At 41.2% G+C, this 17,867-nt stretch overlaps 1 protein-coding gene across 5 annotated transcripts in view; it reads right to left on the bottom strand.

Moving 5' to 3' along the window:
• csnk1g2b (casein kinase 1, gamma 2b) overlaps nt 1-17,867 on the bottom strand; it is a 34,386-nt gene that overhangs the window by 3,250 nt on the left and 13,269 nt on the right. For 2 of the 5 annotated variants that reach the window (XM_084354962.1, XM_084354963.1), the window contains exons 3-10: nt 13,779-13,848; nt 6,145-6,293; nt 5,087-5,321; nt 4,523-4,608; nt 2,646-2,730; nt 2,399-2,547; nt 2,149-2,232; nt 712-813 (exon numbers count right to left, since the gene is read on the bottom strand). In XM_084354962.1, coding sequence (XP_084211088.1) covers nt 712-813; nt 2,149-2,232; nt 2,399-2,547; nt 2,646-2,730; nt 4,523-4,608; nt 5,087-5,321; nt 6,145-6,293; nt 13,779-13,848 — 960 coding nt within the window. The remainder of the gene's footprint in view (nt 1-711; nt 814-2,148; nt 2,233-2,398; nt 2,548-2,645; nt 2,731-4,522; nt 4,609-5,086; nt 5,322-6,144; nt 6,294-13,778; nt 13,849-17,867) is intronic. The other 3 variants (XM_084354964.1, XM_084354966.1, XM_084354965.1) reach the window with 3 other exon arrangements.

Below are 17,867 nucleotides of genomic sequence, written 5' to 3'. Positions count from 1 at the left end.
TCATACTAAAAACACTTTGGAAGACAAACATGTAATTGAACTAACTTGCACTGCTGAAGTTTCAGATTATTATTATTATGTATAGAGCAGGAATAGTTATAACAGCAAACCAACAGCAGTTTCTATATAAGAATGTGGATCCTGATTTAAGACAGAGTTGAAAAATGTGAATCTATCCTTTAAAAGCTGCAGTTCTTTTAGTCAGCACTGGGTGGCATATGTGTGCCACATTTACCACAGAGGACTGATTTCTAAGGATATACAGTTGGCCTTTTGACATGTTGAAAACAGCAAAAACATTTGATTGATGTTTTATTTGCTCTACTGTATTTTTCTAAACTGGAGGAAACTGAAGAAAAAAAAATCTACTGCACTGCTCTTGGACCATCTATCAGTATAATATTATTTCATGAGGTTTGCATGACAGTTGCTATTGGATGTCATCTTTGCATGGCCCTTCTGTGGGCAGCCTACTGCAGATGAGGCGAATGAAGCAGCAAGAGTAAACAGAACAGGCAAAGCACTGGCACACGGGGATTCAAACATAATGCAAACACACAGAGAGTCAAGACGGAGCACCTGACAGACAGGCAGGCAGGCAGTGCGGAGTCAGTGTGTGTTTGTGTGTGTGGGGGGGGTCAGACACATACAAAAATATGTAGCTTCATGCAATAGCTAACAGGGCAGCAGCAGTAGCAGCAGCAGTAGTACCTGAACAGAGCCCCCCAGCCGCTCAGCTGTGAGGTGCGACCCCAGAGTCTCCTTATTGGTCACTGGAGTGGGCTGAGACTCACTTCCTTTGGGCTCAGGTGACTTGACGCAAAGAGCAAAAAGGGTTGAGGCAGGTGGTAGTGAAGTGGTGAGAAGGAGGAGGCGTAGGGGAGGGAGGGAGGAGGTTGTGGGGTGAGGGTGAGGCAATGTGGTGGGAGGGGGGATGAGGGTAGAGGGGGGACAAGGAGGAGGGGGAGTGAATGAAAACAAAAAAAAAAAGAAACAAAACAAAAAAATTATAGAAGACATCTCCCAAGCAGAAGCAGGCTTGTTAAGAAAAACTATGTTAATAGGAGTAGAGGGAAGCAAAAATGTATGCGAAGCACAGATCAACACACTAACAAAGTCATGCAAGAGTAAAAGAAAACAGCCTTGATCACCTCAACTAGCACCTCATACTCAATACAGCCCAGACAGTCTTCTACATTAACGGGTATCTGGGCACCAGCATTAATTCAACTTCCACTGGAGGCTCAAATTTAGAGCATAGGGTGTTTTTTTCCTTCATTTGCAGTATTAAAAATTTAAAAATCTAAAGCCTGTAACAACAAAGATGGATAGTACATGCTTTCTTCTATTGTAGCTGACCGTTTAAACCAGGGTGTTACAGGTTCCTACAGTAATGGACATCGTACATGGCACTGTAGGTGGTGCTTTGCGTGCTTCAAAGGGTGGCGTGTTGTTATCAAGCCAATCATGTTAAATGTAGAGCAGTAAAAAGAGGCTAGAGTCCACTGCAATCAGTCAGTCATAAAATCTAATGCACTGCCTGCATGGCTGTACGGGAAAACAATGACTCATCAAGTACAACATGATTTGTACAATGTCTATCAGCAGGACTTTATGGACGTTCTCTACTTAACTCTTCAATTATTACCCCTCTGCTAAATCAAACAAACAAAACAAGGCTCGGATAGCATGCCAATAAAAGGGGATAAAAAAAAAAGAAGTCCACACTTTGTCACACACTAAGCATATAGCTTGTCATTACTGGTATGAATAATGCAATTTGCATTTTCAACTCATGCATGTAATGACCTGAGCTTAGAGTGGCAAGGTGTGAAGAATAAACTGCAAACGGTGCTTTGTGTCACAGCTGGAGCAGGAGAGCCTGCCTCATGATCGTGCATGTCGGTTTTCTTTACGAGTAAGGCATCAATTTTGTGAAAGTCTTATTGTCTGACAAAGACTGAGGAAATATGATGTCGCTGCCCAGCAGTCAGACTGTAGCTAGGAAGAGGAAGTGAAGGAGAAGTTGAGCTGAGTGGCAGCCATTTTCTCCAGGAAGTTGTTCGCAGGTTGACACAGCAAGAATAACCTGGCAGAGGAACCTGAGTGACTTGTATGTTTGTTGTGTTGAAATACTGGTGAACTCACCTGGTTTTTGGTCTGCTGTTGTGCTTTGTCTCTGCTGCTGGGCTGCAGGGGCGTGTCACTGGGGATGGGGCCTATCGGTGTGGGCTGCAAGAAACGCAAGGAAACAAGCACGGTCAAAATGAAGATAATATAAAGAAAATAATATGAGGCCAACAGGTTATGATTTACTAAGATTAATAACAACTGCTTGATGGTCCAATCAAAGAATTTCAGAGGGAAAGAAAGAGGAGGAGGATGAGGAGGCACTCACAAGTGATTTGCCGACCCAGTCATATTCATAGTCAAAGACATAGCCGTTCCTGTCGAACAGATCAGTGAAGAGCTTCCTCAAGTAGTCGTAATCAGGCTTCTCAAAGAAGTCCAGCCTCCTCACATAGCGCAGGTAGGTGGCCATCTCTTCTGTACCAAGAGAACATACCGTTAAATTACACATCCGGCTGAACGAGGAAGAAATCAAATAACACGGCAAACAAAGGAAACTGCTTAGTTCTACTGACCAGGGAAGCTTTCACAAAGCACTTCAATGGGTGTCGCCCGTTTGGTGTCCCCAATTTTCTGATACCTCTCCTTCAAAGTGTCCGCCTACAAGGGAGACAGGGAAAATACATTTGAGTAAAGACATAGCTGCAGGCAAACTGGATAAGTGTAATATTCAAATGTGTTATATATTGGGCACTTGAGTTACAGACAGATGCAAATCCTCTGGTTAGTCATTCTGAATTATTTAGTCATTATACAGATATGTACAGCACTGAGAGCTTGTGTTGTGTTGGTCTGCCATGACACTTTAGATGTAGAAACCCTGCCGTTCAGTACAACTCTAAACCACTCTGTCACAAGGGCACCTGTAACATTATGATGTTTAAAGCCGACTCTATACTCCTTCATTGTGTTTTGATCCCTGTCATTTTGTGTGTTGGTGAGAACTTGTTTTGGCCTGAGCCACCCAACATCCCCCACATTTATACATCCCTCACATTCATCTACCACGAGCTTCCTCCCACATAGCAAATGTTCAGATGAGGCGTCTTGTCTTCTCATCTATTCTATGTACACCTTTGATATTGACGCCTGCAAAAAAAAGCACAGCAACTCGGTGCAGCTATAACCGGCCTTCAGGCACCTGTTGACACACTTCAATCTCTTTCCTAGAAAACTGCTTATATATGCAAAGCAAGTGTGTTCAGGTGACCGTTAATGTAGCAGTGCATAATATGTAAATGTAAGCGAGGGACAGAGTCAGAGTCACTGACTGAAATTATTTGACTGTCAGCAAATGGGGTGAATCCTGTCATGAAAACAAACGTATGGATCCAATGCATGAGGAAATTGATGACAGATTAGTTTTCATTACATTATAGCCACCGACACTTCTTGATTTTGTTTGGCTGACGTAGTTGAGACATAACTCTGCTAGAATAATAATGTTAACACTGTGTAGCATATCATCTATGACTATTCTCCATTCTTGTACTTTGGGTATTTTCAGGATAGTTTTCAAGAGTTTAAAACTCAAGTCTGTGGTTTCGGGTGATTGCTGGGACCAGCTGCACTGTTTGCTGCCATCAGCTGTTCTAACAAAAGCAGCATGACTCTAAGGTAGGAACTATATCATGGCAATGATGGTGCATGCAGATGCAGTGGCCGGTAGCTCCTTCAAATTTTGTTTCCTTTTTCTGCTTTGTTGCTGAAACACACATCGTCTATGGCAGAAATTCAGTCATCAGCATTGGAGAAGAAAGTGCAAGTTTTATACTACGAGCGGCAGGCTTTGAGACGATCACTGCCCACAGCATCTTTGGACCATCCAACCCCGCCCCAGGGAGAAGAGGGAGAGTCCATCTTGGATTTAAGGCTGCTCTTGGCTAATGTCCAGTCGCAGGGAAATGAAATGGACAAAATGGGACTCAGCTGGCAAAGCGATGGGAAATCTGAGATTGTTGTGCCCACATCTTTACAGAGACCTGCCTCAACCATAAATCCCGGTCCACTCGATGGGTGGACCGTGTTCTGAGCTGACAGAGTGCAGGACAAGCAGAGGTGGACACTGTGTTTGTATCATTGATGCTTGGTGTTCATGCATGGTCTGGGTTGATGGACTTTGTTTACCTGATGTCAAACTTTTGATGTGAGGATGCTGACCATATTATCTTCCCCATCTTGTTGCTGTCGTTTACATTTCCCCCAACATAGATTTACAGAATTACTTCCTGGGTGTATATGTGTTAATGTTATCTACATATATATGTTTATAGCCTAAATCACATATATATGTTCTATTTTTGAACAAGAGGATTGCATGAGCCTGTTGTACATCAGTCCGTGCCAAAAACTGGATGATAAAATTGGATAATGAAATAATACACTAAAGTACCTTTAGGCCCTGCCAGGGGAGGCTACCTCGGAGGAAGTACATGAACATGTGACCCAGTGCCTCCAAATCATCCCTTCTGCTTTGCTCTGGAATAGACAGAATAAGATGAAAATTAGGTTACATGTGAGAAACAAATAAAGGCAACTGATTAACAGGCAACTGGGTGGTAGAAATACAGCACAGCACGACTGCTCAATTATCCAGGAGTTATAATTAACCATGTGCAGTATAAAAGGCCATGATTAGGCCAAAGAGCAGGAGCAGGTGGATCAATCCTGTGCCATGAAGAGCCAACAGTCTGCAGGTTTTCATTTCAACCAAACACTCCACCCACTGATTAGCACGAGTAGAGGGGAAGAACTAATCAGTGAAATCACCTCCTGAGGTGATTGGTGGGACTTTAAATGACTGTTGAGTCTCCATGGCACATGGTTTGCTTAAGTTTGCTTAGAATACAATACAGTTAAGACATCTCCTTAAACTGAATGTAAATGTGAGCAAAGCCTGCCTGTGCAATCGTAAAGGGCTAATCAAACCACAGCAGTGTTCCTGAGACTTTCTTACCCTTTCCCAGGTGTGTGTTAATGCTCATGTAGCGTGCCGTCCCAGTCAGACTCTTGTGCTCCCGGTAGGGGATGTGTTTTTTGGTCTCGGGGTCTATGTACTCTTTGGCCAGACCAAAGTCAATGATGTGGATGGTGTGCTGCCTCTTGCTTCCTGGCCGCCCAACCAGGAAGTTCTCTGGTTTCACATCTCTGTATATCAGACTCTTGGTGTGGACGTACTCCATCCGTGTAATCTACAAGTGCAGTAAATGGATCAAGATTAAAATCGGAAATTTGACTCACTCAACCAAAATATTTACAAAATATTCTGATGACAAGAAGAGTGAGGATCACATCATGCATTAAATGTTGATTTACATGACTATTTTAAGCTAGCATTCAGAATATTTTGAAGTTCAAAGTGTTGTGTTAATTAAATGGCTCGTTGTATAGGTTGTTGCTGGAGGTAACTGGGCTGTTTCCACTGTCTTGGTTGACCTTATCTGAGCATTTTTACTAGCATTAGCCAAAACTCAGCTCGTGGCTGTTTAATACCTTATGCTTTCCTTACCAACATGTTGTTTAGTTTCCTAAAACAGTGAGATTTTTTTTTACTACCACTGGGTAACGGTACCGAATTCCTGGTACCAGTATCAGTACTGTATCGATACTGACTCCCTTTTATGTACATTGTTTCATTTAACTAGTCAACTTCTGTGAAACTGGCAATAATAAAGATATAATTCTTACTATTTGTCTTTTGAGGGGTATTTTGTTCTTCTCCAGTTACACAGACATCCTGATGTAGCGCTAGAGGATTGTCTTGCAATGTATCAAGTGGCGCGGAATTGATATATAGTGATACAATCATTATCGTAAGTTACTGTTATTCTCGCCCCCCATATGAAAATGGATTGTTTTAATTTTTTCATGGTAAAACCCACAGACCTATCAGTTTCATGTGTCTACTATAAAAGTGTAATCAAAGCTGCACTACATTTTCTGTAAAGCTTGACACAACCAAAATAAGCTATAAATATAAATATGCACGTGCTGCTCTCCTCTTCCAGGTCTTACCAGCTGTATGGCTATCATGAGGACGGTCTTGAGGGAGAAGGTGCGGTCACAGAGGTCAAACAGATCCTCTAGACTGGGCCCGAGCAGTTCCAGCACCATGGCGTTGTATTTCCCACAAGGACCAAAGTAGTACACCTGAGGGATTCCCTCTGTAAACAGACACACACACACAAATAAAGTTAGTTTACTTTCATAAAATATTGGCTTATCAATGAAATCATCACAATACAATCTTATCTTACAGAATCACATTTATGTCTTAAATGTGGGAGGAGACTCTTCACTGACACTACAGCAGCACTATGAAAACTACACTTCAGGTTGTTTCCCTCAACAGGTTTTTTGGCTTGGCTCTGGATTCTTTTGCCATGAAGTAGAATTAAAGGGAAAAGAAACTCAACTGACAGTAAGCAGCATGGTGACGGCAACCGTAAATAGCCTTTGCTACTAGAAACCACCACACCCATGTTGTGGTGACGTGTATGACTTCTGAAGAATGTAGATGGATCAACCAGGCAGTATTATGTCTATGCATTTACTGTTTTGACAGTAGGAGAACTGGGGCCTGGCAAAACACAACAGTATGAAGTGTTTTAGTCAGGCACATATTAAGATTAAAGGTAAAATTTTGATTTTGGAAGAAAGCATGCTTATATCTGACAATCATGAGGGCAAATTCCAATTTCTTAACTGAACAGCTTTGTCACAACAAAATGAACTGCAGAGGCCTGTGGAGGAACCAGCATCAAATTTCCCAAACAGTCTAGAATAACATGCAACGGCTCACTGGAAATAAAGATAAGTAATGATACATGGACAAAAACACAGACTCATTTATCTGATGTTTTTGTCAGTCCTTCCCCACTGTAATTTCAGATGTATTTCATAACTCTAACTCTATTTTTGATGCCTGACCCGAGGTGGAGTTTACAGCTAGATTTACCAGATCACCCCTTAACATCAGTCCAACAGGGCAACAAGATAGTCTGTGTATTAATTCAAAAAATAAAACTGACCCAGATACTCTCATGCATGTATGTACATGCAGTGTTCACACAGAAACACACACCTGTCTGCCCTTTAGCATCTAGGATTTTCCAGCTAATGATGCCCATGACAGAGGCAGTGACAAGAGATCATTGGGAGGCTGAGTCATCAAAGCTTGGCCCAAATCTAGAGGGCATTCAAAGCACAGTCATCACAAGAGGAAAGCACACAGTGTATTATAATCTTCTGTTGGTGGGTGTGAGCGATGATTGGTGCTGAGAGCAGCTGTAAGCACCACTCTAGAGATGGCTGGTGGAAAAAGCCCAGAGCACTTTTTTGGGGTGAGACTATGTCAGATGTGTATTGTTATGGATGACGCTAACTCAACCGTGACAACAAAAATACTAACACTCAAATTTTCTCTGCAACAGCAAGTACTTCAAAAAGGAGAGATGCAACATGCTGCCAATCATCACGCTGATCTGACAACAACTTTGTCTCTTGAAAAGCTAAAGGCCAAACAAATGTTATTCCAACTATAACATAGAGTCAAATAAAAAGTACATCTAACTGTGTCCAGCATTATGGGATATGCTCTGGCTTTCACTACAAGCCAATGTCAGTGGTGCTCCGACCCCCGCTGTCTCGACAATTTGAGACAATCCAACCTATTGTTTCTCAGGCAGGCCCTCTCAGGCGACACAGTAACGGGGAAGGCTGCATCATGGCAGCTGAAGACAATGTTGCCCTACAATGAAATGTCAGAGTTAAGGGCTGAAGAGTAGAGGGCTGGAGAAGAGAGGAGATGGCCAGAGAGGACAGGACAGGGAATGCGTATTAAAGATTGAGATCATGGAGTGGAGTGTACTGAGAGAGGAGGAGGAGGAGGAGGAGGAGGAGGAGGAGGAGGAGGAGGAGGAGGAGGAGAAGTGACTTCCATTAGGCCCAGTGCTCTGGAGATGTTCTCACAAGGCTGAAATGTGATCAGCACTGGGGCTTGCACAGACTGAGCCTGGAGCTACCAATGCAACATAACTCATAAGCACAACAATCCCCTCAAGATGCTATAGGGCTGAACACTTGCAGTGAAAAAATACGACAGCAATAGTTTGTTTTTATCAAGTTTAGAATTCTAACAGATTATTTGCAGTTTTTTGTCTCTGTAGCTTCACAAGAGTTCAGTCAAGCAATGATTTGCCCGATTTCATAAAAACTAGGGCATTTTCTCTGACTCAACACAGCATTCTCTTCATTTATTGTGAGCAAAACTACCAACAAGTAGGTTATTTATCAGATGGACTAGACTGTGTTTAAAATTAGTCATGAGATTGTTGTTGTAATTCTTTATCCGGCAGTGTTTGTTATGTTGCACAGGTGACCTAATTTGCTTTCATACATTGCGTCCTTGGCATTATGACTACTGGACATAATGTCATACTAGATGCTGAAATGATTCATCATTAGCCATTGTTAAAATTATATATATATATATATATATAATAAAGAGATAAAAATTGGGAGGAAGACCTGCTTCTCTGTCAAATGTTACAAAAAAGCAAATAGCAAGTAGCAATGAAATATACTCTCCAAAAACCAGCATTGCCAAAACAAATACCACAACATAATTCAGTTTCCAGTAGGTGCATTACATAAAGAAAGCAAAGCAATATTGGTGTGGGTGCGAGTGTGCACGTTTGAAAGACAGTTTTCATCTCACTTGATGCCGACAGTGAACCTGGAGTATCTCTCCTCCCATGACTAAAAAACACTGTCTGCATGTCACTCACTAGCAACATCCCAAAACCCTTACACCAGAGCAAATTATGTTTTATCACACAGACTTCTATCAAATTCAATTGAGCAGTTAATATGAATTATGAATTGTTTCTTTTTCTATGATTTGTTGCCATGGTGCACCTATTTCAATGGTGTAGCTTTTATGACATCTCAGCAGTTTTATCCCAGAGTTGTTCAAATAATCTTATAAATCTGACCTGTGATAATCCTACAACAGCAGTATTATTTCATGATTTGCATGATATAATATGATCACAGATCATGAACACAGACTCACTGACACGGCATAGCATGCCATGAAAGCCTTGGTTGGGCTCATGAATATTCACAGGCATTCTGTTACCCATCATAAAGAGGAAACCTCCTTATATATGGCATTAAAATAAAATTCATGTGAATCAGCTAAGTCGGCCTGTGAAATACAATTAAATGACAGCTGCTTCATAAAACTGAAGTTATTCCCCTGACCACAGCAGTAAAGTGGCTGAAGAAGACGACACACTCTCAAGTTGCCTAGACATATGACAGTTGTATGACAGTTAGCGGCACTGCTATTCCTACCAAGAGCAACTGCAATGCCCGGTCTATTGTCAAGTGCTGGGAGGCAGGATCTCCAACAGCTGGGATCTGTTCAGGACAGGAGAGAATTAACAGTGCAGTGCAGATAAGCTCCTGCTGGGCGTTAAGCGCTGAGCAGTCCACGCCGTGACATATTTGAGGCTCTTGGGTTGCACAGGACTATCAGGGTCACATGTGCCCATTTAGCCAAGTTGACAACATAAGTAGATTTAATCTATCGCCTTGACTCCTCCCATGCTAGACAGTCAAGAGAGCCGTCCAGTCATATCATCATGGAGGAGCCAGTCATCACTTGGAGACAGGACCTCTCTGCTCAATCGTGTGGTAATATTGTAGCTCCATTTTTAGATGATAGTTACACTGAGAGTGCCTCTGTCTGACTTTGGCTGTTTTCAATTGATTTTTGTTTCTGCTTTATTTTGACAACCGAATATTCTGACTCCTGTTCAAAGAATCATGTGAGTAGTGAAAAGCTGAAACATAGTGGGACAGAATGCACCATTCATCATTAAATGTTCCCTTCATTCCCAGCTGCTCAACGCCTTCCAGTCACCACCTGTTGACTCTCAACATTATCTGATGATGTGAAAAACAGCAGTTTAAGCCAAAATAAAGGAAACACAGTATGTTTATGTAGGTTTCTATTTGGAAAGATACAAATATTTTGACTTAGTGAAACCTCTAGTACTGTATGAAGATTATTATACAGGGTTGCTAAACTGTATCTTCCCTTGATGGATTCATGGTGTAGTATTAAAAGAGATCAGACATATTCCTGGAAAAATATCATTAGAGTATCACAGGGATTGCTTTGATGTAAACACATTATGATCTTAGTCTTAGCCCTACCCCTTCATGTGTTTTTTTATGTATTTTTGATTATTTATACAGTTCTTTCCCATCTTCTCAATCTTGTACATAATTTATGTGTATATCTGAATGACGTGTGCAGCAGCAACCACAACTGAAATCATATAAAAAGTAGTGTAATAATGTGGGAATGTGTCAGTTTGCATTTAGAAGCACTTAAATGGCATCACATCAGCTTGTTCTATTAAACTACCTGTAGATAACGCCCGTCTCTTGTTGTGTGTAATGGTTAGGAACATGTTTACATGTTGCACAACCCCAGACGTCAGTCAATAAGAGTGAGTCTGAAGGCCATCAATGACCTCAGTAGGAAAGGGGTGGTCATAGTGTGTTAAATGCACCACAGGAAACAACCGAAGGCAGAGACAGACAAGCCTGGACTGTAGGAATCCTCTGCTATAATCAGAGGAAATGACACAGGAGATGACAATTACAGTTACTGGTACGTTTATGTTTGTGTGGCCATGCATTGTGCAATATTGTGCACAAATCAGAATGACAGATTAAAATGAGCCATAAAGAGAAATAGGCCACACCCTGTTAGCAACTCATGTTAGAGTGTTTCCCTGCAATCTGCAGGCAGCAACAGTCAATCAGGGAGACAGAAGATACTGTGGCTAGGGAAGCTATCCAAGTAGACACACCATAATGTCCCGACTGCTTGTAGAGGGCCATCTATAAATAGTCAAGGACTGCCCTAATGCCCCACCTCCTCATCAACTGTGGAGGGCTTTTGCGCTGGCACAACTAGCCAGGAAGCTGGCACGTGTCACTAAATTAGACCACGACGCACACACTTGTCAGACGAGGGAGGATCACTGCAACGAGAGGACCAGGCCACTTGCAATACTCTTAGAAAGACAAACCCAAATATACTAGAAGAATACATAAATATGTAAAATATGAGTTTTCAATACATATTATTATACAGTGACGAACCCCACAGTCACACTGATGAGCCACCTCTCATCATAGAGCCGCTTGCTGAGCTGCAACACCAATACCTAGGTGGAAATTCTCTTAAAAGGGCCATAAACGTGCTTCTAGTGACTGTCAAGGCTCCACCACACTTCTTGTCTTTCCAGTTGAGAAAAAGAGTCTGACAGTAGCCTCTCATGGCTGGTTAGCTCTGGCTACAAGCCCTACATTGCTGTCCATGCTACACTGAGCAGTCAGTCAGTCGCTCTCCCCCGTGTCCCCCTGACCCTCCATGTCACACGCTACGTAGCAAGGAGGCCATGCCACCGACAGTCGTTGCTCCCTTATTTCTCTGTTTTTCAAACATAGAGACAGGTGGACCACCATGGGTTCTTGTTTCAGAAAAACAACATGTGCAGTAGTTAAAGGTGAGAGACATATTTTTTTGATTCAGTTTGAATAGTGACATGAGTTACACATTTTTAAAATTTAAAAATACATTTTTGAACTTGAGAAAGTCGCAGTTTGTCATAACGCAAATTTAATATAAGACTGAGAAAATATAATTAGAAAGACTACACACCCAACAGTCACCTATGGAACTTTTTCTTGCCTAACGCTCACCAAAACTCATAACTTGAATTAATATTAGCTAGCTCACAGAACTGATTAACTCTCCACTGGCATAACTGCAGTTGTCAATATTACCAAACTTGTCGTGATTTTTTATTTTAATACTTTTTCTGTGCAGAGGTGAAGGCCATGTTGATGTTGGTGACATATTGAGCGAGACGATGTAGCTCACTGAGCCATTTCACACAAAACTAAATGGCATTTTACAACAAACTGTCTCTTGCAAAATGATCTCAAAAGGACTTTGAGGGACCAGCTACCCTTTAATAGACTAAGCAAGCCTACTTTAGGTTAAATTATGTAATAAAACGTCAGCAGGGACCTTGGTACCTGATGCAGTTATAAATGACTTGGTCTGGGAGAAGGGACAGAGAAGGGACAGAAGAGAGCTGATGTGACATCCAGGTGTGGGTGGTTGCAGTGCAAAAAGCAGCAGGAGTTAGAGACTGCACAGACCTCTTGTCTGTATCTTTTGCTCTTGTCAGCTTGACTAAGTAGTGGTGGCATGCTTGCATATGGTTTCTGAATTAAAGACTGGGCATGAGTGTTGTGAGCCAGCTAAATCAACACATGCATCCACGCAAACTTAGACAAACATGACAGGTGAGACTTTCAAAAAACAGCCAGCCAGCCGGTCAGGCAGGCAGGCAGGCAGTGCTGTGAAAACAAATCAGGTCCTGGTCCCTCCCAACCATCTGACTCTGCCTTCTCTCTCCCACTCTGGAACTAGCTGACCAGCCAGACCAGATCAAAGAGCTGCTGCCCTGGAGCCACAGCTATGCATCATAGCACATTAACATGTTCAGGGCTGTGCTGAAGGAGAGGAAAGACTCTGGGTACTGTAGAGGTGGGATCAGAAAAGAGGAAGCAGGCTTTCATAGCATCCATTGGCCCCCACAGATGTGGGAAGATAAACAAAAACACACTGTGAAATTTAGCCTCAAGTAGAATGGAAGCTGCCTGTTTGTCTGGTGTTACATGTCCACATCAGTTACAGTTGGAAATGCATCCTTCCTGCTCCATTTTTGCCTTCCTTTACCACTATGCTCGTAATTTTAACATTCAAAAAACTGAATTCTTTAAATCTGAACAACCAAGGCCTGATTGAACCAAAGCTGCATAAATAAATAGCATATCTGGCATATATAGGTTAAAGGAGGTATTCTCTAAGTTTTATTTGTTTTTCCTTCACAAAACAGAGACTAATAGGATTCTGTCATATTTGTTGCAATATAATCCTGTATACAAATTGTCCTTTACAAGCAGCATGGCATAAAAAAAAATCCACTCAGCCAGCTCCATATCAGACTGTCAACATTTTTAGGGATTATATCTTTGTCCTCCTCTGTCTCTCCCATTTGTCCACTTGTTCTCTGCAAACACATCCATTTCCATCCTGCCATTATTCTTAATTACAAATATTGTACTTACACAAGTGAACCTGACACACTCATGATACCAGATGAGACCACTGAAACCTGCCCTGTGTTCTGTAAACTCTGCATTAGATTTAACATCAGCCAATCTAACTAGATTATTTAAAGCTGATCATAATCATTGAGGTATAAAGGGGAATTGCAGTGTTTTTATAAACATATATTGACATGTTTTGGGGTGTAAATGATTCATACTCATCACAGGTTTTGGAATCAGTCCAGTCGGCAACTTCAACTGTCAAAGTTACGTCCACTAAAAGTGCTCGTTTATCCACTGACAGGCTTCTGTCTGTTAGAAGAGTGTTCTCTTTCTGTTCAGCCTAATCTAGTGTAAAAAGGATGTTTTCATTTTCAACTCCTCACAATGTTGCCTTCAATCAGAGACTAATAACCAACAGGCTGCATCTCTCTTACCTGAATTTCCCAACTGTTTGTAAAATCTATACTCCAAATGGAGCTGAGGCGCCCTGGACTTTATAGGTTCCTGAAAGAGAAGAGAGAGAAAAAAATGAGTTCAACTCTATGTAGTTTAATCAATAATGGCATGTCGGCTGTTTGGTTTCAACACATCAATGCTTGCATGGCTTTCACACAATGAAGAGAAATTAAAGGTACTATCACACCACAAAAGCACAAATGACTGTGTTAAGAGCTTTACCAATAGGGAAGAAGTAGGTAGTGATGGACACCCTTGCACACACGTCAACATGTAATTAGCCTAAATGCCTACAGTGCAGGGTTGTCCTTATTTTAATGCCTGACAGAAATTAAATTAAGTCTTGGGTCAGACTTGCAGGGTGTGAGAGGATAAAGAGCAGTTCGAGCAGGTGAACAGCAGGCTTTTGTGATGACATGGCTGATAATCGACCTACTAGGACATATTGTTCATTATATCGCCAGCTCCAGCTTTACAACCTAAAATGTAATCTGATTAACCCCACTCTCATGATGACAAGGGCATTATAGACAAACGTGACGAGGATAGAACAAACACACACCCAACTTAATTCCCTTCCTTAATCTTCAATTGCTGTACCACAGCCTGTGTTAAAGCCCCTGACCATAGTGGCGGTATGCAGCCCCCTTTTCACACACTGCCAGCAAATACTGTCATTACATTGGTGCACAGATGTACATTATCCTGTTTGTCAAAGTGCTCTGATGTGCCGGAGATTATGACATAACCAAGCATAATATTTACGAGTCGGTAGAATGTAAATGCGACCTCTGCATTTAAGTGAAACAGTGGGAAAATTAGTTATAAAGCTTTCGCTGTGTGTATTAAACTTGCTGCTCTACATACAAATGCATAGAAAATGCTTAAAAGTTTATTCAGCTGAGCAACTTCTCAATAGGTGCTTGACGTGAGATTTAATCTAAATTTTCCCATGTGCATCCAGTTCCAAAGCACTTCTATTTTAAATTATATAAACTAGAGGCTGAAAGCTGTTAAGCTCCCACATTCACTCCATTAGGCCTTTATCAAATCAGGAGCATTTTCTCTTCTGGTGCCCTGCAAGCGCGTAGGAGTGCACACACAAAGTAGGAACTGTTTTCGCCACAATAAGGGACTTTTCATCCTTTAAGATGACCATTCTCAGTCCTTTGGGATGTGTTCTGTGGTTTCACTTCACGGTTCAATCAATAGACGGTTTAACAGAGATTGTATAAAAAAAAACAACTGACAAACCTTTCGTTACAGTGTGTGAAATATCTCACACATAGATCACTTATCTAATCAATTATCCTAATTGTGGGGGAAAAAACAAAGTTCCTCGCACATTACACAATTCTATCTCTATTTGCCTTATACAAAATAATATCTGATTGATTGATTAAAAAGCTTGATAAAATAAAGAAAGCTAAAGCAAATCTCTACAAACAATAACAATAGTATAGTCTGCTGTTATGCATGCTCTGACTGCATAATCTCTTCTGATGTTTTTTGAGGGGGTGAGGCAGAGAGATTTCAATTCCAACATATTCCTTATTAAACTGACACAGACACCTGACTGGCTCATGATAATGGCCAGTTTTGTATGCTTGCATGTCTGCTTGCATGTCTTAGAGAGGGAGCTGCATTTGCAGGAGAGGAACAAGAAAAACACATTGACAAAAGTAAAACTATGAGTTACGAAAAAAGAGATGATCATAAAACAAGCTTAGATCTTATGAAGAACAACAAATGTCTGGCAAACACTACAGGAACTATGTAGTTTAAAAGTTTAGTTTGGGTTTTCAACAGAAAGAAGAAACAGAAGCCATATGCAGATGATAAGATTAGATAAAGAGTTGCACAAGCTTATACTCAATACTCAAATACTGTATGTAACAAAGATGATTGTTCTGACTTCAAACAAGCTTTTCTACAATCAAATAGAGAACAGATGGATTCTCCTGTTCCCATACAGTCAATATAAAGTGCGACTTCAATACATCTCTACAAAAACCCAGGATTTCAGCATCCTGCTCCAACATAATGCCAAAAAAGAAGGGTGCCAGAGAAATAAGAAGCCACTGTGCATTGCCAGGGGCTAGAAATTGAGAGTGGAAGTCAGGAGGCTATACAGAGGAGTGGAAGCCTGTAGGAGGAAGACACGTGACCAGTTGGGGAGGTAGAGCGGAGAACTGCTGTAGCGTCATCCACCTCCTACATGAACTCGGACAATGAGCATGTCTCGCACAAGTAAGGCCATCAGGGAGGAGAGGGAAAGAAAATATAAAATATATAAATAATGAGTGAAAACAGATGGCAGCGAACCACAGGACCCTCTAAAACAGCTTACAATAGGAAACAGAGGCTTATGGCAGCTTTACGTACTTAAGAGTCATCTCTATTCCCAGCAGATGGGATAAGCTACGGCTGTGTAAATGACCAGGGCCATGCTGCAAATATCTGATGTAACATCTTTGCATATGACTGGGATTTTTCACAGCTCCTGCCCATATCCAATACTTTCTGATCTGCTCCCTGTGTTGACATGCCCCCCTGACATGGCAGGGCTGCACTCACAGAGGCAATTTTGTAAAAGGTAATGTACTGGGAGTTTATGTCTCCTAAGCATAAACTCAAAAACAGAAGTCAGCTATCCTTTCACCCTGGTCTCCTTTGGTATTTCTATAAAAATTCTACATAAATTGAGTGATGCAACATCTGCAGGGCAAAATAAAAGCAAAATCTGTTTTCTGATAAGTAAATAATTCACCTTTAACTTTTGGTTACCCTGCTCGGTGTCATGCAGAGAGCAGCTTTTTGCCAACTGTCCAGGTTTGTGTCCAGGGCAGCTGACCCACAGGCCAGAAGGGCTCTTCCCTGTCTGACCTGCTGCCACAGTAACCTCTCCACCTCGGCTGCACCACACTGCAGTCGAGTGTTTCACTGCGTTTCTGTGTATCTGAAACCAAACTGTCCTTGCATTTCCTCAGTTTAAGGACTTGTATGAGTCTTTGTCAGTTCCTGCCATGACAGACAAACATTACAGTAATATATCCTCTTGTGACTGTCACCAACATTGTGATATATCCTGTTTTAATAATGTGGTTTAAGCATATGCTTATTTTGAACTCTTACGTGTACTCATGTGTGGTTTATGTCTGACATTTGACTTATAGAACATACATTTTACATCTGTGTGTTAAAAAGGATAAGATCGATTCTAAGATGCATAGCAATTCTCTCTTGACAGATTACATCTCAATGCAGAGAAGTCAAGAATTGGACATTTAAAAACCCAATTTTGTGATTTCCTAAATCCGGGTTGTACATTCCTTGGACCAACTGGATGATGAAACCTAACCACCCTAAACATGCATTGTGTCAATTTTAATTATGGGCCATTATAAAAACATTTTAAAAGTAGCAAGTAGTCACACTGACTGAAAATTAAACATGTATAAAAAAATTTGGACGCATGAAGATGCATTGATAATTGTTAAGAAATTAGCCTCATAGCCATTTAAATCAATCAAACTGAATCGAACCATTAGATACCCAAAGATTCCCAACCCTCGTTCCTGTATATTAGTTTTAGTTGTGTTGCTGTTTTGCATTTGTCAATGAGCTTTTTGTTTGCCATGAAGTCTTCAGTTTCTAAACAACTTTGCCACTTAGTTACTTTTAAATACTTCTTTACTACTTCTTAAAGTTTAGAAAATGTTTTTCTAGCATTTTTATCCCATACTCACATGTTGAGGCCTGACTACAGACTACCTCACATGCAACTATGTAGGACCAGCTTTCCCAAAACGACATCAGACAATCAAAAGACGCCATTCCAACAGCCACCACCACTCATTGGCTTCTCAAAAAACGACTGCATAGGCAATTGATGAGATAGGAATATCAAAAAATGATAAGTGACTAAGGTCCAACGTTTTTTTGTGTGTGTTCAGCCACTCTGGCAGCTTATAGTGAATCTCTAAACTGCTCAGAAAGGCGCTGGGGTTGTCACTGTTGCTCTTTTTCAAGCAACCAATCATATATTACATGGGGTGGGAGTTCAC

The sequence above is a fragment of the Pagrus pagrus genome (genome assembly GCF_965226575.1).
Source record: "Pagrus pagrus genome assembly, chromosome: 6".
NCBI lineage: Eukaryota > Metazoa > Chordata > Actinopteri > Spariformes > Sparidae > Pagrus > Pagrus pagrus.
The sequence above is the reverse complement of the archived record's forward strand: the minus strand, read 5'-3'. Positions and strand labels throughout refer to the sequence as shown.